Below are 27,535 nucleotides of genomic sequence, written 5' to 3' on the forward strand. Positions count from 1 at the left end.
ATACTTACATTCTTCCAAGAGAGTGGATCCTAATTTTGTATGCATATGCACACATGTACACATACAGACACACACAGACACACGAGAAAGAGAACAGTGATATTCTACTCTAATCAGTTTGATTGTGACAGTTATTTCACAAATATACATGGATACCAAAACTAAAGATCACTTTGTCTACTTTCAATATGTATTAAAAAAAAAACACTGTCAACCATACCTCAAAAATGATACAAAATTAAAAACAACAGGATTTTTACTTATTCTGTACCAATTACTTTTAAACTTCCGGGTATTCAACCAGCATCTGGGTGACTTGACAAATACGGGCTGTCAACTGCCAACAGTCACCAGGTTCAGACTTAGCCTCTGGATCTGCGCTTCAGCCCACTCAGACTCGGGTACTTACTCTGTCCAGCCAACCCTCCTCAGTGGGGATCTCAGAACGCTTGCAGATGCTGTGCATTACCAGCCTGGTGCTGTTTTCCAGTGCTCTCTCCCTAGCTCCTTTCTCTAATCAGAATGACATCCTCTGTGTCCCCTGTGGGAGTCCTTCCCCTTCCTTCCCCCGGGCTTTTTCTCTTGCTGGATGTAGCTTCTACTTAGGGTAATGGGTGTGGCACAAGCGAAAACTGAATGATGACTCCTTACCTGGCTCAGTTAGTTATAATTAAGTTTATAATAGTCCCTGTTCGTTGAGTGGCTGTGAGTCACATCAAGAACTTAAGTCAAGTCATTTCATCCTCATTAGATCTGTGAACCAGACACTGTTATCCTAATCCCACAGAAAAGGGCTGTTACTCAAAAGCTGGCACAGTTTCATAAAGCTAACCGGTAAGTACTGAGGTTAAGATTCCCCCTCATGTTCTCTTAATGCCTCTTAGTTAACTCGAAATAATTGGTTACATGCTTCCCTAAATCAGGGAACGCTTTTCAAGTTTTTGAATGAGACAATAAGAATTATTTCACAGATAATGTTCAGGGACACCTCATGCAATCTGATGCTCCAAGTGTCTGCATCTTTCCTTTGATTTCTGATCTAGTGCTGTAGGAAATAGATGGCCTCAAGTGGCTCTTCACAGAGAAGCACAGGATTTTGTCTGGTAGAAATAAAAATCACCTCTACGCTGTACAAGCGTCAGCATTGTACCGATTCAGAAGTTCACTTCCACACATGCACACGCCTGTCCTTTGAAGGTTTCTTTCTTATAATGGTTTTGCTTCTCTAAGAAATTAGTTAAACACAGCCTTTGCCCTCAGTCTGTGGTGGTCTGAATGAGAATGTATGTATATTTGGAATACTTGGTCAGAAGTTGGTCAAACTGTTTGGGAAAGATTAGGAGGTGTGGCTTTGTTGGGGGTGTGGCTTTGTTGGAGGGGGTGTGGCTTTGTTGGAGGAGGTGTGGCTTTGTTGGGGGTGTGGCTTTGTTGGAGGAGGTGTGGCTTTGTTTAAGGGAGGTGTGTCATAGCAAGTAGCCGGTCAGGTTTCAAAAGCCATGCCATTCCAGTTGGCCTTCTCTCTTTCTCATGGCTGTTTTCTCAGCATTTCAACTACTGCTCCAGCACCATGCCTGCCTGCCTGTTGCTCTACTCCCTGTCATAATGGTCTTATCCTCTAAGCTTCTAAACACAGAGGTTCTCAACCTGTGGCTTGGAACCCGTATAGGGGCTGCATATCAAATATTTACATTACAATTCATAGTAGTAGAAAAATTATAGTTATGACGTAGCAATGACATGATTTTGTGGTTGAGGTTGCCACAACATGAGGAACTGTATTAAAGCATCCGAACACGAGAAAGGTTGGGAACCACGATTCTAGAACCATGGGCCCCGAGTTAAAAGCTCCTTTTTATAAGTTGCCTTTATTATGATGTTTTGTCACAGCCATAGAAAGTAACTGAGGCAGCCACTGAATATCGCTGTAAGACTTCATTCATTTGATTTTACTTCTTTGAAAATTACTCTTAAACACCAGCACTCAACTTGTCTAATCCACCTGTACTACACAGGGTCTGTGTATGTTTTTTCCCCTTACTAGTCACTATGTGTCTCAGCCAGTACTTCTGAGTGCCATTATGTGCAATGAAGGTAACTCTAAAGTCTGATTTAACAGATGCACCAGACACCTCTCTAAGCACTCTATTAAGTCACTTCCTGTCACAACAACCCTAGGAGCTAGCCCTGTTATTTATCCCATTTTACAACTGCCTATTTTAAAAAATGAGAAAATGCAAAGTCTGAGGAATACCGTGTTCAAGGTTCCACCGTTTCAAGTGACAAAGCAGTTTGAACTCTGGCTTCAGACTGTATAATCTTAACTAAAGGGCCACAGTTGCTTTGCAGATACTCCCAAAGTTTCATCTCTCCACAGAGTGCACAGGAAGTGCTTTTGGTTCTCCTGTTGGGATTAGCCCAGGGTGGTGGTGAGACTGCAGCATACTCTTTATTCATGGGGGTTGGAGTGGGCAACTCCCCGCCCTGCAGAACTTGTTTCCATCTTTCCCCAATACCTGTCTCTTTTTTTTCTTCTTCTTAGGACTGCCTATGCTGTGGCCATTATGTTCTGAAACAGAGAAATTCTTTCATCACATCAAAGTGTACAGGTGAGCAGACCTTAAGAGAAGAAGTTGTGGGCAGGAATGGAGCTCCGCTGGTAGAGTGCTTGCCCAGGATGCATGAAACCCCAAGTTGGATCCTACATGAAGGCACACACCTGTAATCCCAGCACTCAGGATGTAGAGACAAGAGGATCATAAGTTCAAGGCCATTCTTGAGTTTGGGGATAGTCAGGGATACGGGAGAACATGCCCCAAAGTAAAAATAAATAAAAATTCTAAATAGCAAACAACAATAATCTGTGATGTGAAGGAAATGTGAGCAACAACCACATGTCTGATGTGAAGGAAAATTCTAGAAAGTGGTTTAGGGCTGGAGAGATGGCTCAGTGGTGGGCTGGAAAGATGGCTCAGTGGTTAAGAGCACTGACTGCTCTTCCAGAGGTCCTGAGTTCAAATCCCAGCAACCACATGGTGGCTCACAACCATCTGTAATGAGGTCTAATGCCCTCTTCTGGTGTGTCTGAAGACAGCTACGGACGGTCTACTTATATGTAATAAATAAATAAATTTTAAAAAAAAAAGGAAGAAAGTGGTTTAGCCACGTATAACAGAAAACATACCAATTACTTAAGTTGATAGTTTTATTGTGGCAGTTCATTCTGAAAAAAAACTTAAGCCTGGAGATGATAGTGCACACCCTTAATGCCAGTGCTTGGAGACAGAAGCAGGCAGATCTCTGTGAGTTTGAGGCCAGTCTGATCAACAGAGCAAGTTCCAACAGAGCCAAGGCCACACAGACAAATCCTGTCTCAAAAAGAGAGAGATAACTGTACAGAAAAATAACCTGAATTTTCATGACAATGTTTGATAATAAAAAGGGCAAACTATTGAATGCCTAGTATGTAAGAGATTGATTAAATTAAAGTGACTATAGTCAAATGATGGAAAACTATACAAATCCTAAATTTATAACAGTATTTATGGGAAGGAAAATATTCGTATATCAAGTAAAAATTTAAGCTACAGAGCATTATCGACAATATGAACTCATAAAATAATAACATTTATAGAAAAATATTTATTTTCCTCAGATATATTGGTGTAAATTTTTTCTACAAATTTTAGATATATTTCATAGAATCTTAGTAGTAAGTATATTTATTTCCTTATCAAATAAAAGAGTAAAAAATTATACTACACACACACACACACACACACACACACACACACACACAAAAGGCTTCTTGCTTTGTTTTGTATTTTTTTCTTCCTTCTGGAACAGAATATCTATGTCCTTACTTCACCTAGAGTAATTATCATTTCCTGTTCATTGACGTCTCCCAGATTCATCATAGGCCGCTCAAGTCATCAAAGCACAGGAAGTGTTCTTAACGGATTCCTAACTCTCCTAAAACATTGTATCAGAGAAGCGACAACCCAAAGATGTAGATGTGCCAATGAGGAGCCTCATGTCTCCAGGAAGAATCACGTAGGCCCTAAAAGGGAAGATTTGAGCAGGAAGTGGGAATGGCTTGCACTCTTCTCAGCCATGTCAGTGAAATTACTGGAAACAATCTACAACCTGAGGTTCCTTCCTGAATTCAAAAGGTTGAAAATCTATGTAACTAGAGGGGTTCTTTTGTTTGTTTTGGTTTGGTTTTTGTCCTCTATCAAAATTAACCAACCTTTCTGCTGCTCTTCTCTCTTCAACAAGAGCTCAGTTGTAAATAAGTCAGATTTTGACATTAAACAGTGGATTCAATAAACCATCTCGGCTTCAGATGTACAGTCTCCTGCCTCAGAACTTCCTGGTTGTCATTACCAGAACCATGACCACCACTAAAGGTCCCATGCATCGAAAATGAAGCAGCCCACTCATGTCTTTGTCACTTTAATATGCATGGCTATCCTTGGAGCAGAGAAAGCTCCAAGATTTCATGGGGGGAACACTTTAATCCTCGGTAATTTTTGCATCCATGTTCCTTTCCCTAAATGAAGATCAAGCACACAGAGCGTAGAAACCCATAATGAAATGTAAGCACATTGCCTGCTGTATTTACTGGCTGCAGAGCATTTTGTGCCTTGGGTAAGACAAATATTTGATAATAGGGAAGATGCTGATAGAAACAAACACTGGGACTTCTGAGGAAGGGCTGTGACCTCCCATAGCAGCTGCCACTCCCTAGACACGAGAACCCAACACTTGCTCTCTGCTACGAGCTTTCCAGCTTCTTAAATACATGTACTCCTCTATTGTCTTATCAGATACAGGGGGATTTGCTGTACTGGGTTGTGAGTAGAGGAGTTTTAGAGTGCATAAAGCATGGGACATGTGTGGATAAAAGGCTGGGGTCAGTGAGGTGCCCATGAGGTGATCTAGCACAGGGCTATCCACTGGCACTCACTACTGTGATGAAATGCCCCCCAGTGGTGTGGCTGAACACAGGGGTCACCAGCTATCTGTTGCTACTGATCCCATGGAGTGTCCTTCTGTGACTGACTGAATTATTTCATTTCAATGTACTTAAGTTAAATGTTTGTAAACGATGCCATACATCTTGAAAAGCCATACAAACACAAAGGTCTAGGTAAAGTGTTAAGGCCTCGTTAACTGTTACTTGGCTAACCTATCATTATCTGCTGTTCCTAATGTCATAAGGAAAATTTCTCATGTGCTATTACTAGGGAACTTTCTCATGCTCTAGTTGATGGCAGATTCGGCCATGTTCTGTGCTTTGGTGCTCTTGGAAACCAATCACAACAGAGGTCAGTTAGAAGGGCTTTGTACAGTTTTTTCACAGTAAGCTTGGACCTGAACCAACCGCCAAGCAGCAAGCACTTCCTGCACCTGTGTATAAGCTTTTATGGTTTCCTGACTTTATAAGCTATCCCTGGGATGGACCCCAACATAACACAGACACTTGCATCAATATAAGAAGCTATTTGGAATAAGACTTCCATTTTGAGGAAGAATCAAATAAAGTTTAAGTGCCCAAGACTTCCCTGGGAACCGACATCCTGCTTGGCAAAAAAATGACATGATGTAGGGCATGACATCTTGGTTGGCAAGTTAAGACATAATGTTAGGCAAGGCAAGTTCCCCGCCATACTTGAATACTCCAACCAATGAGGACAAGGTAAGTGTACAACAAAGGCATGTTCCTAGGGAAATCAATCCCCTATCCCTAAATCCTGATTGATGAAATAACTTGACGTGGATGTTTGTGGATCTCAAGACTGAAAAGATCTAGAGGACCCTGGTTTTGAGTGTAGCCAGCTCCCAATCATCATGCAGCCATGATCAATCAGTCCTGGGCGAATGTCCAATAAACTATCCCTTTCTGACCGAGATCAGTGTTCAAGTGGTGGCTTTATAATGAACTTCTAACTCTCCTTGGGAACTTACATTTCTTATTGTTTTGTTTTTATATCTTAATCTAATGGTTTTGCCAAAAAGACTGTATGTCAAGACAGTATATCTTGTTGATTTTTAAATTAATTAGAGACAAGGTCTCTTTCATATGTACCATGCTGGTCTCAAATTTACTCTATGGCAGAAAATGAGCCTTGAACTTCTGATTCTTCTCCTTCTACCTCCTAAGTGCTGGGATTACAAGTGTGCCCCACTATGGTCAGTTTATGTGCTGTCAGGGAATCAAACTCAGGGCTTTGAGAATGCTAGGAAAGCACTTTATCAACTTAGCTACATCCCAACGTACACATACGTGTGTGTGTGTGTGTGTGTGTGTGTGTGTGTGTGTGTGTGTGTGTGTGTGCGTGTGTGTGTGTGTGGTCCTGGTCAAATCTTATACTTTAGACTACGGAGTGAAGATAGATCTGTTTATCCCTGTCTAAGTACAGCAGAGACCCTGCATGATCAGCCTGGCAGTGGTTGGCAATACCCTGAAGAAGGAACAGAACAGTCACTTCTTCCGTTTGAGTTATCTCTGCATTTGCAGTGTGTATAAATGCCACTAGAACTTGGTTATAAAATACATTCTCTTCTCCTCCCATTGTTTAAATCTTACCTCCTCCAACAGTCTTCCACACAGGACTTTATTTCAGCAAGGCAAGAGATATGAGTTAGGCAAGATTTACTCTAGGGTTGTCTGAAGTGTACCAATACCATAGAAGACAGCGGGGGCTATAACCCCTAACAAGTCAGCTTTTGGTCTATGTTCAGTTCGCTTTCAATGCAGGGATGTATGTGGGTTTCCCTGGTCCTTGATAAGTTCCTATGTGGGTAGAGACCACTAGATGAGTCTGTAGAAAAAGATATTAACGTGGTCAGGCAGTTACTTCACGTCTGAGCAAATGGAAGAAACGAATGAGCACACATCCACTTGTTGTCGGTGTTCTGAGTTACACGGATGGACGGAAGGCGTCCTAGCAGCAGGGCAGCACAGTCTCTGATGAGCTGAACTCTAAACTGCCTCGCAAGAGCACTTCATTATTGTTGCACAAAAGGCCTTTTAGCAAGTCAATGACAGTGTACCCTAGTCTCTTCTGACCTAGGAACCATTATCTAAGTGATCGCAGCCATTTTAAGAATTCTAGGTTTGCCAGCAATATCTTAATGACTGGAGTCATGCTAAGGTTCTGGAGTTCCCAAAGAAAAGCAACCCCATACCCTCAGAAAACAATCACCGAATATTTACAATGGATTTCTTCAAGGCTCAATGACCATCACTCCAGAGTAAATGCCAAGTACAATGGCCCTTCTAAAAATCTGCTACAGCTTATTTTTGCATTCAGATATATTTAAAGAGACTGTGAGGGTTCTGAGCCTCAGATTTTGGTGGTGGTGGTGGTGGTGGTGGTGGTGGTGGTGGTGGTGGTGGTGGTGATGTTTGAGATGGGGTTTCTCTGTGTAGCCCTGGCTATCCTGGAGCTCACTCTGTAGACCAGGCTAACATCAAACCCACAGAGATCTACTGCTCCTGCTTAAAGGTGTGTGCCACCACCACCTAGCTACACATTTTTTTTTTTTTTTTTACAAAAAGCATCTGGTCTTCAAAGCTGTGGCCTGTCCCCAAAGCTGTTTCTGGTCTATACCATCTCTGAGCCTCTTCCCTCAGTAACTAACCTCTTTTTTATTTTCACCAACTTTGGAGAATGGTGTCCCCTCCCTTTATAAATGGCATAATACTCTATTTACATGAACAATGATTTCCTTAGAAGGTCATTTAAATTTTCATTTTTATGAATATGTTTATATAGATATAGGTTTTCAAACAACGTTAACTCCAGATTTGTAATGATTAGAAACCCATGTGATCATGTCTGCAATAGATAGGTGTATCTATACAGATACTATTGACATTATCCAGTTATGACACATTGGTTGCCCTTGGCTCTGGGCGAAGTGTTAATTCCATAGTTCAGTCATCTCCCACTTCAGGGATATCTTTATGCTACAGAAGCAGATTTCTTCATGGCATTAAACAAACGCTAATCGTAAAATAAATGCCACAGGGATACAGGTTGGTGGATCATGAAGCTTTTTTAATATCCAGGCTCAAAAATTCTTAGCACAGATGTAACAGGAAGCTAAATATAAACTTATTGTTACTGTTCATCGTTCTAGACTTCTAAATTATATCATTTATAAAGCCAATGCGAAGGAGCATAAACAATTAAATTAAATATTGGCCATTGGTATCTAGAGTGGGTTAATGTTTAGCACAAGAGACTAAGGAGAAATTGGCTTCCTATTGGTTCTTTATAATATTGATTGCATCAATATTACGATAACATAAGGAACACAGCGCTGGCAGAGCTGAAGCCCACCATTCTAGTTTAGTATTTATAGTAGTTTATCTAGGCTAATATTTACATTAGTTATTATTAGCTATTAGCTTACTGGTTCAAATGTATCCTCCAGAGGCCATGTTTCACTGTCCCCTAAGCTGCTCACTAAGTCTACCTGTCTTGGAATTGTATCATCCCATTGACAGGTTCTACTGCTAGTCTCTCACTTCCATGGCACAATAAAGAGAAAAGTTTACTCATTCTGAAGTGCTTGCCACATGGTATCAAGCCATGCTGACCCTATAAAGGTGGTGTCTTATCAGCAAGGTCACAAGTCTCCATGTAGAACTTCTATGACACAACAATTATCTAAGATATTGTCACTTTATTACAGCATATGGTTGACTAAGCTATCACCTCGATACCACTTATCCTGGGTTCAGAATATTTTAATTCCTCCCCTCAGAAGAATTTGATAAGGAGCAAGATGCATATGGGAGTTAAATAAATAGCAGACATTCAAATAATAAATTCACTGCATTAAGTGGCTGAGCCAAGCCTGGTGGTGCAGGCCTGTAATCCCAGATACTCTGAAGCTTTAAAGCAGGAGGATTGAATGTTGAAAGCTTGACTGGGCTACAGAGTGATACCCTGGGCAACTCAATGAGGCCCAGTGGCAAAATCAAGGGGAAAAAAAGAGGAAAGGGGTATAATGCGGTGGGAGATCACTGGCCTAACATGGTTGAGGCCCTGGACTCAATCCTAGATGTTGGCAAAAATAAAACAATTAAGTTAAAGTTGCTCTGAACAGTACTTAGCCATAAAGTAACCATAAATGGCTACACCAACTACAATGTAATGTTTGCCAGTGCACTCGCTTGGCTATCAACTATTCAGAATACCATTGCTTAAAGGGAAATGGAAGAGAATATCTCCTCACAATGCAACAGTGAGGAGAAGGGGAAAGGCTCCTGCTTTCTGGTACCTCTGACACTCCATCTATTCTGTACAGGTAATGCAACCTCAGAAGCAATCCAGACAGAGTGGCAAATATTTGACTCCTTTAACTAAATTAGTTTGAACAGTAAACTGTAAATGAGACAGTCCTCTCTCACCCAACTCTCATAATAACATCATTTCAATCAGATAATAAACTCTGGCGGCCATCTCCCATGTACCAGGTGCCATGCCATAGAAATGGAAGATTTCAAAATATTTCAGCTACTTTTCAGTTTCTCAAGGACTTAAACACAAAGGTCCCAGAGAGCAGAGGAAAAATCAACGCAGAGCACAGCACTATTGGAAAAGCACACAAAGACAAACATAGTTGTGCCTATTGACCAAATAAACTTCTCAGGCAACTCACGTTTCTACTCCCACTAAGCGCGGTTTTAACTAACAATGAAATAAACAAGATAGCTACAGAAAACGGTTTAAGGAGTGTGGGGTTTTTTTTAATCCTTTTCATATACAATGTATTTTTATTGCCTCCTCCCTTCCACTCAACCTCTCCTCCTTCCTCTTGTGATTTTTCTCACATGGGTATTATAAACACAGAACAATCTTAGGTCTCTCTTACACTTATGATACCCAAAACACCCATGTTTGTTCTCTGATGAAAAGAAGCAGGGTGGTTTTTATTCCTATTAATAATATTTACCCATGAAGCTTTAGAGTTTAAAAACTGTATACATTGTTGCAAAATGATTGCAAAAGATTTCACACCAGCCCCTTGGTTTTATTATTATACTTCTTTGGTTGATTTCATTCTGACTCTACAAAGAAAAGTGGAGAATGGTAATCTAATCAAAAGCATTCCCTAGGAAATAATGCTCCATCGCTATAGAGGACGTTTAAGAAACTCAATTTGAGTCAAATAAAAAGTTATATCTTCGTTAAAAGATTAAAACACAAATCCTGGGGCTGGACGGATGGGCTAGTGGTTAGGAGCATTTATTGCTCGTGCAGAGAACTGGAGTTTGGTTCCAGCACCTATGTCAGGTTTGACCAAATCCTACATCTCCTTATTCCAGTCTGATCTGTCCTAGTAGCTCACATCCTGAAGTGTGCAGTATGGATGGATGATATATCCAACTGTCCCAGAACTGAAATCATCGAGTTCGAAGTCATCCTGATTTCTATAAACTGACTCTGCGGGAGACCTTCAGAAACAGCAGAAACGTGCATAGACCTTTACTGTTTTATTGGGCGAAGGAAAAGACTTGAACCGAATGATAGAGAAACACAAGCAGAAACTCTAGAGCTGTGCAGTTCTGTGGGGTTCTAGGAGCCTTCAGCTTAAGTCAGAGTGGTGGGCACTGTGCTAACAGATCTTGAAGGAGCGATACTGGAGCAAAAGCCAGGCCAATTGGCCAAGGCCAGGGGCCAGCAATGCTGCAGCTTACAGGGAGAGGTGGGTCAGACTTTTATGGCTGCTGAACAATTCATAGGAAGCTGACCTGATCTAGGAAGGAAATCCTTACAGAGGGTAGCTATGCCTTGTTATCAAAGGAACAGACAGCTTTAGACAGCAGCTGCATACATCCCAGCACTCAGGATCTCATCTGGGACGCACGGTGCTTGTGGGGAATGTGGACTGTTGTTTCACTCACTGTGATTATCTAAGTTACTTTCTGTGACCATCTACCAAAACAAAGACTAGCCAAATGTGTGAAGGATTGTCATCGAAATGCCAGCTATGCCTATATAAATGTAGTTGCTCTTACAGTGTATTTCCATCAAAAAACATGGCTTTGTTCATACATTCGCCCACACTGTCATCTCAACCTTTAGAGAACAGAAATCTGATACATGTGCTTCATACTATGGCAACATTAATAAGCAGTTCATTAGACACACATATGACAGCAGTGCCTGATCTCAAGGAATGTGAAGTGGCCTGCATAAGACACAGATTTAATTTGACAGTATACTTTGGGGAAATACCACTAAAATTTTGCTCTTTGCTTAGATAGGAAAGTTGGGAAAGTTGATTTTAAAACCATCTAAACTATCCAACTCCGGTCTTTACTTACCAGATTCCCACACCTATAGATACTAAATATCTAATCAGCTTACAAAGAGACCAGATAAATTATTTTATCATTATTATTTGTAACTAATAAAAACAATAGCACCCCAATTCATTAGATTGGAGAGGCTTTAAGGTTAATCTAAATATTCGTGACCATCAAAGAGCCTGAAATACAAAATTCATAAGACTGCCAACAGACATGGCACCCTGCTCTGGGAAGTGTGGGTCCTTACCACCAGTCTTCACCCTTCCCTTTTCTCATACTTTGCTCCTCTGCTAAACAGTAAAATTAGCTGAGACTTCAGTCTTTATTGGGAACAAACTGTTGGTGGCTTGAATGAGAATGGCCCCCGTAGGCTCATATATTTGAGCATTTAGTTGCCAGTGGATGAAATTTTTAGGAAAGATCAGGAGGCGTATCACTGGGGGGTGGGCTTTGAGGTTTCAAAAGCCCAAGCCAGGCCCAGTGTCCTCCTCTCTCTGCCTCCAACTTGAAGATCAGATGTAATCTCTCAGCTACTTCCCAGTACCATGTCTGCCTGCCTGCCTGCCTGCCTGCCACCACCATGCTTTCCACTATGATGATCATGGACTCCCCACCCCAAAACTGTAAGCAGGCCCCCAGTTAAATGCTTCCTTTTATAAGTTGCCTTGGTCATGATGTCTCTTCACAGCAGTAGAACAGTGACAAACACAAAACCCAAATGCTCAATAAACACTGTGAGACACAATATGATTTTCCTTCCAATTTTCTTTCCTTATAGAGAACCCAAAACAACATTTGAACATATAACTTTGCAAAGAGTCTTCCAGTTATTTTTATAAAAACAAGAGAGGAGCCAGCTTAGTCCCTCAGCAGCTACCTGCGTCTCCTGTTCTGTTTGTTTTTTACAGTAGTAGTATTTGCCAGGAGTGTTTATAATGATTCTATGGTCAAGTTCATTACAATATATTTAAAAATAATCTTTCTGAATTAGAAAACAACTTGCCCCACCCTAGTCTTTCATCCTACCAGATGTTGCCTTTAAAAAAATACATAATCAGATAGAGAAATTATCTTTTTCCTTGGGGCATCTTTCAGCTTCCTTCCTGATGTTTAAAGAAGAATACAGACAAGGAATAAGCTTAGGGGCCTTAGGGCTAGTGACATATTTAATCTCCCTTCATGTTCAGTGGATATTTTAAATATGAAAAGAAGAAAGACCAAGAAGAATCTTTACATAATTTACGTGCAGCCTTTCATGATAAATACTCAGTGGGAGGGAGGGAAGCACAGAGTCAAATGTGAGTAGCTTCCCCACATAGGATTGCTCTCACAGTTAGGCATATAGGATGTTAGATGTGCTAATAACACAGCAAAAAATAGAACAACCACACATCCTGTGTCCCCAGACAGTCTTGTGCCTTTACCATGTCTTGCCTGCTCCGTAATTTTGCTCTACAAAGAGCTTTGGTCTGAGAGAAGGCATATTGAAATTGTAAGAAATAATGGCTGTGTTCCACACATACCCAAGTCCCAAGCATTAAGTACGAAGTCATGGACAGTCATGGGCATTGGATCATTCAGAATTGGAAAAGTCTTGATTTTGAGACTTTAGTAACTTTCTCATGTAGACATTTAAAGTTTCCAGGGTTAAGTAACTTAAATCATCCTGGTTTTGTGTGTCAACTTGACACAATCTGGAGTTATCACAGAGAAAGGAGCCTCACTCAAGGAAATGCCTCCATGAGATCCAACTATGAGGCATTTTCTTAATTAGTGATCAATGGGGCAAGGGCCTAGTCCACTGTGGGTGGTGCCATCCTTGGGCTAGTGGTCTTGGATTCTCTAAGAAAGCAAGCTGAGCAAGACAGGGGAAACAAGCCAGTAAGTAACATCCCTCCATGACCTCTGCATCAGCTCCTGCTTCCTGACCTGCTTGAGTTCCAGTCCTGACTTCCTTTGGTGATGAACAGCAATGTGGAAGTGTAAGCTGAATAAACCCTTTCCTCCCCAACTTACTTCTTGGTCATGATGTTTGTCCAGGAATAGAAACCCTAAGACACATCCTCTGCACACATGAATGAGGGTGAAATCTAAAGGGTATTTTGACAGATGTTTAGATTTTCAGACCCTCTCTCACAAGACCACTACTGGATTAGAGTCTCAGAAGAAGAAATGGCATTCCATTGACTTACACAAGGAGACTGGTGAAACTATGGACCATTTCTGGGTTGTATATTATAGAGAACTTTGGTTCCCTCCAGGAAAATTGATTTTAATGCATAAACTAAAATAAAACAAAAAATTACAATGAAAGACAATTATAGTGGAATAGAACTATCAATCAATCTATCATCTACCTACTTGTCATTTTGTTCTGTTTTAAAACAGAGTCTCATGAAGCCCAGAGAGGACTTGAACTTGCAGTGTGGCCAAGAACACCCTTGAGTTCTTGATCTCGTTCCTTCACCTCCCAAGTGTGGGGATTCATTTTACTATGCTATTCCCGGGTCCTAAATATATTTCTAAGAAGCCAGTTAATATATGAGCTTCTACCAAGTAAAGTGGAGCACACCCTTAATCCTAGCACTTGAGAGGCAGAGATCTCTGTGAGTTAGAGGCCGTCCTAGTCTACATGGTGAATAGCAGGGCAGCCAGGGCTAGGTAGAGACACTTTGTCTCAAAAGAAGAAAACAAAACAACAAGAAAACACCATTTTCTTCATCAACTCATTAAACAACATTACCAAATGGCAGATATCAAAAATAACCACCGAATTGTGATGAAGCTAACTGCTATTTTGAGGTTATCCACAGTAACTGAATTGTGGTCTGAATAATCACAGGAATAGTCACACTACTCTGGCTTGCTGCATTCACAATTCAAGGAAATGACACATTCACAAGTGCAAGAAAATAAAGTTGTAGATTTTCCAACCAAGCTGAGGCCTTGGATTTGTTTGTCACAGATACCAACCCTAAAAACTCTAAGAGTTAAACTAGTTTCCCATTGGCGTATAGTCAGTACATCAAACAAACCCTGCTGCAAACAGCCATTGCAGAAAACCCACTGTCTGCTTCCTTTTACTTAAGGAAGGTTCACCTCACTGAGGTTCACCTCAGTCACTGTGCCGGTGAGAGCTCTGAGGATGTAGGTGGGGTACTGGACATACTGAGTGGAGACACAGTACATGTATTTTTGAGAATTAAAAAACCCAAACAAGAAGTCTCTGAAATGCAAACAGCATCTTGGGAGTTGGAACTCTTTTCTACTTTCTAGAATTCAAAGTTCGATTTATATTTTTAGGTTTTATTTGCCTTCCATTAGCATTTTCATATTTCAACAGTACAAAGCAATCCATTGACAGTTCAAATTTTCTTTTTCAGTTTTCTGAAACAAGCACAGTAATCAAGGACCCTAAGTGTGAGCGTGTGCAGCCGTGCTACTGTGACACAAGTCAATGTGAGATTGCTATGATAGTAAAGTACAGTGTCTCAGTTGGGGTTTCTATTGTTTTGATAAAACACCATGTTTAAAAGCAACTTGGGGAGGAAAAGGTTTCTTTCAGCCCACATGTTCTAATCACAATCCATCATGAAAGGAAGTCAGGGCAGAAAGTCAAGGCAGGAACCTGGAGGCAAGAACCGAAGCACTGCTTGTGAGCTTGCCCCCCATGGCCTGCTTTTTTACACATCCAGGACCACCTATCCAGGGGTGGCACCACTCCCTCTGGGGCCCACCCACATCAATCACCCATTAAGAGTATGCATCACAGACTTGCCCATAGTCTACACTGATGGGAGCATTTTCTCAACTGAAGTTCCTTTTCCCCAAAAGATTCTTGCTTGTGTCATGTTGACATTAAAAACTAGACAGCATATAAAGGGTTGGTTCTGCAGAGCTATGGATATTTAACTGCCATATTCATTTAGAAACTACAATAAAATCATAAATATCTTATTTATAAGACAAGATTTTTAGCTTGGTTAAAATATATTAAAAAATTGAGATATTTAACACTTTGGTATATGAGTTTCCATCCCTTTTTAAACTTATTCGGGAGGCGGGGGGCTGGAGAGATGACTTAGTGGTTAAGAGCCCTAATAGCTCTTCCAGAGGTCCTGAGTTCAATTTCTATCAACCACATGATGGCTCACAACCATCTGTAATAGGATCCAATGCCCTCTTCCAGTGTGTTTAACGACAGCTACAGTGTACTCACATATATTTAAAAAATAAAGTTGTCCTCCTGTGTCTCCACACTCAAATAATAAATAAAAAATTAAAAACTAATTTTTATTTTATTATCTTTGTGTGTGTCAATGTTTTGCCTGTCTGTATATCTGTGCACCATATGTATCTAGATCCACTGGACCTAGAGTAACAGATGGTTGTGAACTGCCATTCCCAACCTTGTGTGTTAGGAATAGAATCTGAGACCTCTAGAACAGCAACCAGTGCTCTTAACTGGTGAGCTATTTGTCCAGCCCCAGGCTTTTCATTCTTCAATGAAGTAGTTTTACATTTTACATTAAAGAAAATCGGCACAATTAAAAAGGAATTAAATCTAGATGATTAAACTATTAGATACTTCGAAATATATGACAATGAACAGTGGTAGATGACTTACTTTCCTATTACACTCAAGGCACCAACATTGAAAAAAGGAAAAAGAAAGATGAGTACAATCAACAGATCTTGAGAGAAAGGAAACATGAGTGAATTCCCATGGCACCATGACTTATATAACCTTGGTGCTTTTCAAAAACTAATTATAGCCCAAGCTGCCCATTTGATACTATGTATGATCCTACTCCCTTCCTCAGCCCCTCTCTTTCTCTCTTTCTCTCTCTCTCTCTCTCTCTCTCTCTCTCTCTCTTTCTCTGTGTGTGTGTGTGTGTGTTTTAGTGCCTCTCCCTCTCATACACACACACACACACACACACACACACACACACACACACACTTGTGCGTGGCTCAGACTTGTCATCAGATGAATCACAGTACCTTCATGAGCTCTGGTGGTTCACTTCCTTCTTCCACCACAATGAGTTGAGATCTTCCCTTCCTCTCATTGTCCCGGATGCCAGTGGCCACCTGACTTGCTTTCAGACGCTCATATTTGTTGCAGGAGGAACCACACCACTGGTAAATTTCCTAAAAGAAAGCAGGAAAATTTTTTGACCTGAAATATACACAGAGGACTTTCAGCCTTAGTATGAACCTTCTGGTGGTTGATCAAGATAGTTTCATAAAGATATAGAGGCTTGATAATAATATAAAATAGATAATAAATAAAGAGGATGGTAGTTAGTAGAAATGCACAACTATCAACGTACAAAGAATAAGTGTCTTCAGAATGCTCAACCTTGAATCAAACACTGATATCACACACCCTTTGCCACTGCTCAGAGAACATCAAGGAAGAAGGGGGTGGAAAGATCTTAAGAGTCATAAGTCAGAGAGGACTGGAGTGAAACAATGTCTGCTGGACATGTGGGACTAGTAAACTCAGGGCCTCACAGCAGCTGTGGCCATTTACACAGGTCTGAACAAGATAACACAGTCAAAACTCCAGCCTGGACTCAGAGGGGTGCACAGCCCCACACCTAGCTGAGGAATCGCTGACAGTTGGTAGCTGCGAGGACAGAAAGTCAGTTTTCTTTAGGGGTGTGCCCAGTGGGTGGCCCCACACCCATGTGGATAAGGGCAGCACTAATTAGATTCAGTGGATAATAAAATAAAAATATGAAGTTGGGAGGGGACCATAGGAGTGGTCCAGGAGGAGCTGGGGGAGGACAATGAGAATGACCAAAGTGCCTTGTGTTATGTATGAAACTCTCAAAGAATAAATACAAAGATTGTACCTTTTAAAAAGAAAATTAGAGTCAGCTACTATTAAGATATGTAAATATTTATATACTTATCTGCATCTTATTGATTTGATAGCATTATAAAGAAAGCATTTAAATGAAAAACATTACTATCACTTTATGTGTATATTAATTATTAACTATAGTTTATAAAAGTAAATTTACATAGATTACTTAGATTAAAATTGTGAGTACCTTATTTCAGAAACGTAGTCAAAATCTGTTAAAGTATTAAATTTTGATGGTCATAAATTTGATGTAACACTTTCATGAAATAATTTATTCATTTGCTCATTTTCTTAAATTAGCCAATACAATTTATATAGAACAACACAGTTGAGTCAAAAATATGCATATATTATGGGACCTTAATACACATGCTCATAATGCATGTATATGTACTATTAAATAACTAAATCTAAGAAACTAAGATAAGTAAAATAACTCAGCAATTCTTATTAAGAGCCATAAAAAGAGTTTATGACCTTTGACTCGGTAATGGTTCATTTTGATAATTATTCACAAAAAGAAGAAAAACCTACATGCACAAGAACTGTAGTTACTATGTGATCTTAATAAGGCATAACAAAGTTATTAAATACTCTATAACAGGAAAAGCTGTTTAAATTAAGATGCATGGAAAGAAATGGATGCTGAACTACTAAAATTACTCTTAACAGAGAAGAGTAAAAGAATAAGCAATAACACAGAGATTATTGTATGTGTCATTTGTGTTGAAACATTACATATTGAAGTTTGACAACAGTGATCATGATATACACAGCTGCAACTCTAAAATAAAGACGTTTGAAAATTATTTTTGTGATTATAATATAACTACTTCAGTTTCTCCTTCCCTTTCCTTCCTCCAAATCCTCCCATAAGCCCTTGCTCTCTAAGAAGAAGATATTTTATCAAAAAGAATGTGGTTTAACAAGTGAAAGAAGTTAGTTGTTTCCCAGGCACCCAGTGAATTATCACACACTATCTGGGTGATAGAGACAGACCTACAGGAACTTCCTTTGTGGGTAGTCTAGCAGCAGACCAAATCGTTAACATGCTCCTACTATCAGGAGGTCCCATGGTTCTGTACTACAGAGAAGCTAGAACGTGAGCTGTGAGAGAGAAAAGGAGCATCAACAGAGGGATTGCTACACAACAGGCATACAGGATGCTCAGAGGTGAAAACCGAGGTGCGCATTCTAATATGGTGTGGAAGCCATTCAGGCAAACTATGAAGAATAAAACAAAGTCACAGAGCAACACAGTTAAGTAGACCCAAAAATATCCATTGGCTACCAAGAAAGACATTTAAGGAGGCACAACCTTAAGTATGGAGTTATGAGTAGCTAGAGAGAAACCCACCACTGTCCCACTCGTTTCTGTAGAGCTCTATGTGCAGGCGATTCTGGAGAGAGGGAATTAAATAGGACAAAGCTATTAGGAGATTCTACACAGAGAGACAGCTGCCCTAACATCTGCACCCTGGCTGTTTGTTCAGCTTCCGTGAGTCTCACCTGGTGAACTCTGGAGACTAGGCAGCATGGCAGCTAAATGTGAGAGAGGGGAAGCGTGAGCAGGAGGGGCTGGGACAGCCACTCCTTGGTATTACAGTGTGTTTATAGGTTTTAAATGTATTCAACCATATAATATCTAATATGCTGTGTATAATATATTACATGTAAAAGATATTAAAAACAATATGAAGGCACACTCGTACTGTAAGATATCTTCATTTCAGAGTCATTTTGTCACTCAAAGACAGTGCACTAAAATGGGACAAACTTTCTTGGGTGTAACAGGGCACAGCTTGGAACAATGTGGGCTTGCAACTGTCCTTCAAACCCTCCTCTTTCTCATGTTCCCACCTGACTTAATCTGTAGTCCTCTTTAAGAACAAAGCATATCCCTGGTTGCTGCCGCTGCAGAGAGCCCCTGGGCAGCACCCCACGAGCGAACTTGAGCCTCGGGACCACAGGTAAGACCAAATTTTCTGCTGCAAGAAAGCTGCCTGGTGAGCTTGGGACACACGGAAGCAGAATTTCTCTAGAACCGGGCACGTTCTGTGTTTACCGGAAGTCCCACACCCGCGGATCCCGGCCCGCAGCAGCTCTCTGCTCCCAGACCCGGTGAGAGAGAGACCCAACCGCCTGGTCAGGTGGGCACTCCTGAGGCTGCAGAGCGGAAGAGACCACCAACACTGCTCACCCCTGCCCACATCCCTGGCCCAAGAGGGAACTGTATAAGGCCTCTGGGCTCCCGTGGGGGAGGGCCCAGGAGCGGCAGGACCCCTGCCAAAGACACCGCCGGACCCTGAAGGAAACAGACCGGATAAACAGTTCTCTGCACCCAAATCCCGTGGGAGGGAGAGCTAAACCTTCAGAGAGGCAGACAGGCCTGGGAAACCAGAAGAGACTGCTCCCTGCACACACATCTCAGACGCCAGAGGAAAAAGCCAAAGACCATCTGGAACCCTGGTGCACTGAAGCTCCCGGAAGGGGCGGCACAGGTCTTCCTGGTTGCTGCCGCTGCAGAGAGCCCCTGGACAGCACCCCACGAGCAAACCTGAGCCTCGGGACCACAGGTAAGACCAAATTTTCTGCTGCAAGAAAGCTGCCTGGTGAACTCAAGACACAGGCCCACAGGAACAGCTGAAGACCTGTAGAGAGGAAAAACTACACGCCCGAAAGCAGAACACTCTGTCCCCATAACTGACTGAAAGAGAGGAAAACAGGTCTACAGCACTCCTGACACACAGGCTTATAGGACAGTCTAGCCACTGTCAGAAATAGCAGAACAAAGTAACACTAGAGATAATCTGATGGCGAGAGGCAAGCGCAGGAACCCAAGCAACAGAAACCAAGACTACATGCCATCATCGGAGCCCAATTCTCCCACCAAAACAAACATGGAATATCCAAACACACCAGAAAAGCAAGATCTAGTTTCAAAATCATATTTGATCATGATGCTGGAGGACTTCAGGAAAGACCTGAACACACTTAGGGAAGCACAGGAAAACATTAATAAACAAGTAAAAGCCTACAGAGAGGAATCGCAAAAATCCCTGAAAGAATTCCAGGAAAACACAATCAAACAGTTGAAGGAATTAAAAATGGAAATAGAAGCAATCAAGAAAGAACACATGGAAACAACCCTGGATATAGAAAACCAAAAGAAGAGACAAGGAGCTGTAGATACAAGCTTCACCAACAGAATACAAGAGATGGAAGAGAGAATCTCAGGAGCAGAAGATTCCATAGAAATCATTGACTCAACTGTCAAAGATAATGTAAAGCGGAAAAAGCTACTGGTCCAAAACATACAGGAAATCCAGGACTCAATGAGAAGATCAAACCTAAGGATAATAGGTATAGAAGAGAGTGAAGACTCCCAGCTCAAAGGACCAGTAAATATCTTCAACAAAATCATAGAAGAAAACTTCCCTAACCTAAAAAAAGAGATACCCATAGACATACAGGAAGCCTACAGAACTCCAAATAGATTGGACCAGAAAAGAAACACCTCCTGTCACATAATTGTCAAAACACCAAACGCACAAAATAAAGAAAGAATATTAAAAGCAGTAAGGGAAAAAGGTCAAGTAACATATAAAGGGAGACCTATCAGAATCACACCAGACTTCTCGCCAGAAACTATGAAGGCCAGAAGATCCTGGACTGATGTTATACAGACCCTAAGAGAACACAAATGCCAGCCCAGATTACTGTATCCAGCAAAACTCTCAATTAACATTGATGGAGAAACCAAGATATTCCATGACAAAACCAAATTTACACAATATCTTTCTACAAATCCAGCACTACAAAGGATAATAAATGGTAAAGCCCAACATAAGGAGGCAAGCTATACCCTAGAAGAAGCAAGAAACTAATAGTCTTGGCAACAAAACAAAGAGAATGAAAGCACACAAACATAACCTCACATCAAATATGAATATAACGGGAAGCAATAATCACTATTCCTTAATATCTCTCAATATCAATGCCCTCAACTCCCCAATAAAAAGACATAGATTAACAAACTGGATACGCAACGAGGACCCTGCATTCTGCTGCCTACAGGAAACACACCTCAGAGACAAAGACAGACACTACCTCAGAGTGAAAGGCTGGAAAACAACTTTCCAAGCAAATGGTCAGAAGAAGCAAGCTGGAGTAGCCATTCTAATATCAAATAAAATCAATTTCCAACTAAAAGTCATCAAAAAAGATAAGGAAGGACACTTCATATTCATCAAAGGAAAAATCAACCAAGATGAACTCTCAATCCTAAATATCTATGCCCCAAATACAAGGGCACCTACATATGTAAAAGAAACCTTACTAAAGCTCAAAACACACATTGCACCTCACACAATAATAGTGGGAGATTTCAACACCCCACTCTCATCAATGGACAGATCATGGAAACAGAAATTAAACAGTGATGTAGACAGACTAAGAGAAGTCATGAGCCAAATGGACTTAACGGATATTTATAGAACATTCTATCCTAAAGCAAAAGGATATACCTTCTTCTCAGCTCCTCATGGTACTTTCTCCAAAATTGACCATATAATTGGTCAAAAAACGGGCCTCAACAGGTACAGAAAGATAGAAATAATCCCATGCGTGCTATCGGACCACCACGGCCTAAAACTGGTCTTCAATAACAATAAGGGAAGAATGCCCACATATACGTGGAAATTGAACAATGCTCTACTCAATGATAACCTGGTCAAGGAAGAAATAAAGAAAGAAATTAAAAACTTTTTAGAATTTAATGAAAATGAAGATACAACATACTCAAACTTATGGGACACAATGAAAGCTGTGCTAAGAGGAAAACTCATAGCGCTGAGTGCCTGCAGAAAGAAACAGGAAAGAGCATATGTCAGCAGCTTGACAGCACACCTAAAAGCTCTAGAACAAAAAGAAGCAAATACACCCAGGAGGAGTAGAAGGCAGGAAATAATCAAACTCAGAGCTGAAATCAACCAACTAGAAACAAAAAGGACCATAGAAAGAATCAACAGAACCAAAAGTTGGTTCTTTGAGAAAATCACAAGATAGATAAACCCTTAGCCAGACTAACGAGAGGACACAGAGAGTGTGTCCAAATTAACAAAATCAGAAATGAAAAGGGAGACATAACAACAGATTCAGAGGAAATTCAAAAAATCATCAGATCTTACTATAAAAACCTATATTCAACAAAACTTGAAAATCTTCAGGAAATGGACAATTTCCTAGACAGATACCAGGTATCGAAGTTAAATCAGGAACAGATAAACCAGTTAAACAATCCCATAACTCCTAAGGAAATAGAAGCAGTCATTAAAGGTCTCCCAACCAAAAAGAGCCCAGGTCCAGACGGGTTTAGTGCAGAATTCTATCAGACCTTCATAGAAGACCTCATACCAATATTATCCAAACTATTCCACAAAATTGAAACAGATGGAGCCCTACCGAATTCCTTCTATGAAGCCACAATTACTCTTATACCTAAACCACACAAAGACACAACAAAGAAAGAGAACTTCAGACCAATTTCCCTTATGAATATCGACGCAAAAATACTCAATAAAATTCTGGCAAACCGAATTCAAGAGCACATCAAAACAATCATCCACCATGATCAAGTAGGCTTCATCCCAGGCATGCAGGGATGGTTTAATATACGGAAAACCATCAACGTGATCCATTATATAAACAAACTGAAAGAACAGAACCACATGATCATTTCATTAGATGCTGAGAAAGCATTTGACAAAATTCAACACCCCTTCATGATAAAAGTCCTGGAAAGAATAGGAATTCAAGGCCCATACCTAAACATAGTAAAAGCCATATACAGCAAACCAGTTGCTAACATTAAACTAAATGGAGAGAAACTCGAAGCAATCCCACTAAAATCAGGGACTAGACAAGGCTGCCCACTCTCTCCCTACTTATTCAATATAGTTCTTGAAGTTCTAGCCAGAGCAATCAGACAACAAAAGGAGATCAAAGGGATACAGATCGGAAAAGAAGAGGTCAAAATATCACTATTTGCAGATGACATGATAGTATATTTAAGTGATCCCAAAAGTTCCACCAGAGAACTACTAAAGCTGATAAACAACTTCAGCAAAGTGGCTGGGTATAAAATTAACTCAAATAAATCAGTTGCCTTCCTCTATACAAAAGAGAAACAAGCCGAGAAAGAAATTAGGGAAACGACACCCTTCATAATAGACCCAAATAATATAAAGTACCTCGGTGTGACTTTAACCAAGCAAGTAAAAGATCTGTACAATAAGAACTTCAAGACACTGAGGAAAGAAATTGAAGAAGACCTCAGAAGATGGAAAGATCTCCCATGCTCATGGATTGGCAGGATTAATATGGTAAAAATGGCCATTTTACCAAAAGCAATCTACAGATTCAATGCAATCCCCATCAAAATACCAATCCAATTCTTCAAAGAGTTAGACAGAACAATTTGCAAATTCATCTGGAATAACAAAAAACCCAGGATAGCTAAAGCTATCCTCAACAATAAAAGGACTTCAGGGGGAATCACTATCCCTGAACTCAAGCAGTATTACAGAGCAATAGTGATAAAAACTGCATGGTATTGGTACAGAGACAGACAGATAGACCAATGGAATAGAATTGAAGACCCAGAAATGAACGCACACACCTATGGTCACTTGATTTTTGACAAAGGAGCCAAAACCATCCAATGGAAAAAAGATAGTATTTTCAGCAAATGGTGCTGGTTCAACTGGAGGGCAACATGTAGAAGAATGCAGATCGATCCATCCTTATCACCCTGTACAAAGCTTAAGTCCAAGTGGATCAAGGACCTCCACATCAAACCAGACACACTCAAACTAATAGAAGAAAAACTAGGGAAGCATCTGGAACACATGGGCACTGGAAAAAATTTCCTGAACAAAACACCAATCGCTTATGCTCTAAGATCAAGAATCGACAAATGGGATCTCATAAAACTGCAAAGCTTCTGTAAGGCAAAGGACACTGTGGTTAGGACAAAACGGCAACCAACAGATTGGGAAAAGATCTTTACCAATCCTACAACAGATAGAGGCCTTATTTCCAAAATATACAAAGAACTCAAGAAGTTAGACCGCAGGGAAACAAATAACCCTATTAAAAAATGGGGTTCAGAGCTAAACAAAGAATTCACAGCTGAGGAATGCCGAATGGCTGAGAAACACCTAAAGAAATGTTCAACATCTTTAGTCATAAGGGAAATGCAAATCAAAACAACCCTGAGATTTCACCTCACACCAGTGCGATTGGCTAAGATCAAAAACTCAGGTGACAGCAGATGCTGGCGAGGATGTGGAGAAAGAGGAACACTCCTCCATTGTTGGTGGGATTGCAGACTGGTAAAACCATTCTGGAAATCAGTCTGGAGGTTCCTCAGAAAATTGGACATTGAACTGCCTGAGGATCCAGCTATACCTCTCTTGGGCATATACCCAAAAGATGCCTCAACATATAAAAGAGACACGTGCTCCACTATGTTCATCGCAGCCTTATTTATAATAGCCAGAAACTGGAAAGAACCCAGATGCCCTTCAACAGAGGAATGGATACAGAAAATGTGGTACATCTACACAATGGAATATTACTCAGCTATCAAAAACAACGAGTTTATGAAATTCGTAGGCAAATGGTTGGAACTGGAAAATATCATCCTGAGTGAGCTAACCCACTCACAGAAAGACATACATGGTATGCACTCATTGATAAGTGGCTATTAGCCCAAATGCTTGAATTACCCTAGATCCCTAGAACAAACGAAACTCAAGACGGATGATCAAATTGTGAATGCTTCACTCCTTCTTTAAATGAGGAAAAAGAATACCCTTGGCAGGGAAGGGAGAGGCAAAGATTAAAACAGAGACTGAAGGAACACCCATTCAGAGCCTGCCCCACATGTGGCCCATACATATACAGCCACCCAATTAGACAAGATGGATGAAGCAAAGAAGTGCAGACCGACAGGAGCCGGATGTAGATCGCTCCTGAGAGACACAGCCAGAATACAGCAAATATAGAGGCGAATGCCAGCAGCAAACCACTGAACTGAGAATAGGTCCCCTATTTTAGGAATCAGAGAAAGAACTGGAAGAGCTTGAAGGGGCTCGAGACCCCAAAAGTACAACAATGTCAAGCAACCAGAGCTTCCAGGGACTAAGCCACTACCTAAAGACTATACATGGACTGACCCTGGACTCTGATCCCATAGGTAGCAATGAATATCCTAGTAAGAGCACCAGTGGAAGGGGAAGCCCTGGGTCCTGCTACGACTGAACCCACAGTGAACTAGTCTATGGGGGGAGGGCGGCAATGGGGGGAGGGTTGGGAGGGGAACACCCATAAGGAAGGGGAGGGGGGAGGGGGATGTTTGCCCGGAAACCGGGAAAGGGAATAACACTCGAAATGTATATAAGAAATACTCAAGTTAATAAAAAAAAAAAAAAAAAAAAAAGAACAAAGCATATCTATTAGTAGCTCAAATTTTGATAATAAATACTAAAAGCCTTGTATTTCATTTTATCCAGATATGATTTCATTCCTCAGTATCATCAAGGCTCATCTATTTCCTGTTTATTACAGAATATATTCCTTTTATTTCCTTCCTAGCCCTATTTCTGAATCCACACATTGGATTCGAGGCATACATGCAGAGCTCCTTGAATTCCACACCAAGGTCAGCAATTACAATGCATGAAAACACATGGTTTCTGATGACTATTAGTCATCGAGACTTCAGGTCCATGGAGCAGAAAGGGCATTTTAAAAAAATACAGAGGTATATAGAGACAGAAGTTTCTGTTGCTATCACACTTCATGTTCAAACCATTCTGTAGCATTAAAAACACAGAAATTCCTGATATTAGAAGCACGTTTAATTATTTGCCTGACACAAGACTGCCTTCACAGAAAGCCCTACCCTGACAGAGTTTCTTTTTCTTTTTTTTTTTTCTTTTGGAGCTGGGGACCGAACCCAGGGCCTTGCGCTTGCTAGGCAAGCGCTCTACCACTGAGCTAAATCCTCAACCCCCCTGAGAGAGTTTCTGAGGAACTGCATATTGAAAATTTTCTCGGAGGTTCCAGCACTCACTGGCATTAAAGCCATTGCCAATCACCTTAGGCACACAATACGTACATGAAGCCCAGTTCACCATTCTGGCAAGCGCAGCCCGGGGTCAGAGTCCTTTCCCTACTCTAGTTGATGACAGTTTGCAAACAATTCCTTTCTTTTTTTTTTTTTTTTTGGTTCTTTGGTTCTTTTTTTCGGAGCTGGGGACCTAACCAAACAATTCCTTTCATGGTAGATGCAAGAAGGTAAACTTGAGTGTTGATATTTTATATTACAGTAAATAGAGAAAGTGGATCAGAATTAACTCTCTAGGTTCCTCAGAGTAATTAGTGACTTTCATAACAGATTTTCTCCGGTTATATAATCATCTAACTTATGTTTATATTGCATATCAAATTAATTATATTAAACAGACTAAACTTTAATTAAGGTGACTCTTAAAACTCTTCTAACATTTGACTTTTTGCCATTGAAAACCAAGTCTAGTAAGAACTTGCGAAGATAAAGCTGTTGTTTTTTATTTTAGTTGTTTAGTCATTTTGAAGGTCAAAGGAATATCTCACTTAAAATGTTTACTGTTTTAAACACAAGTAATTCTTACCTCCTTTTTCTAATTGGAACACAGAAACTGGTCTCTATCTTTAAGCAAGAGTGAGGAGTATTTTATACAACTGATAAATGATTTTATTTGTGAATTCATAAGCACATTAAAGGTTTCATCCATCCAAAAATATAGTTAATATTTTGGAATTAAATTTTTATTAGAAATAATGTTTGTGAAATTAACATTATCTATCAGACAACTTAGATACATTTAGGCTTTTATAGTCTCCATAAGGCATTAGAGATGGTGATACAATTCTGATTTTATATAACTCTCTGAAATAGATGAGAGGTCATTTATACAAAGGAGATATATATAATGAGATATATATGTATTCTTTTCTCCATATGCTATTTGGAGACACGTGATGTATTTTCTTTCCAAACTTGATTTTCAACGGTAAAAAGGCAAACGTCAGAAGAGTTTGAAGAGTCACCTTAATTAAGGTTTAACCTGTTTAATGTAATTAATTTGGTATGCAAATAGCTGACTGACTTCTGGCAGTAATGTGTAAAAGCTTGCTTTAAAAATATAAACAGCTCTCTGCTCCCAGACCCTGTGAGAGAGAGACCCGACGGTCTGGTCAGGTGGGCACTCCTGAGG

General features: G+C 40.4%; 1 protein-coding gene across 1 annotated transcript in view; it reads right to left on the bottom strand.

Moving 5' to 3' along the window:
• Positions 1-27,535, bottom strand: part of Scin (scinderin) — a 101,151-nt gene that overhangs the window by 37,986 nt on the left and 35,630 nt on the right. Inside the window, 1 exon segment of the mRNA NM_198748.2 lies at positions 16,337-16,486. Coding sequence (NP_942043.2) covers positions 16,337-16,486 — 150 coding nt within the window.

This window comes from Rattus norvegicus, chromosome 6 (genome assembly GCF_021556685.1).
Source record: "Rattus norvegicus strain SHRSP/BbbUtx chromosome 6, alternate assembly SHRSP_T2T, whole genome shotgun sequence".
Taxonomy (NCBI): Eukaryota; Metazoa; Chordata; class Mammalia; order Rodentia; family Muridae; genus Rattus; species Rattus norvegicus.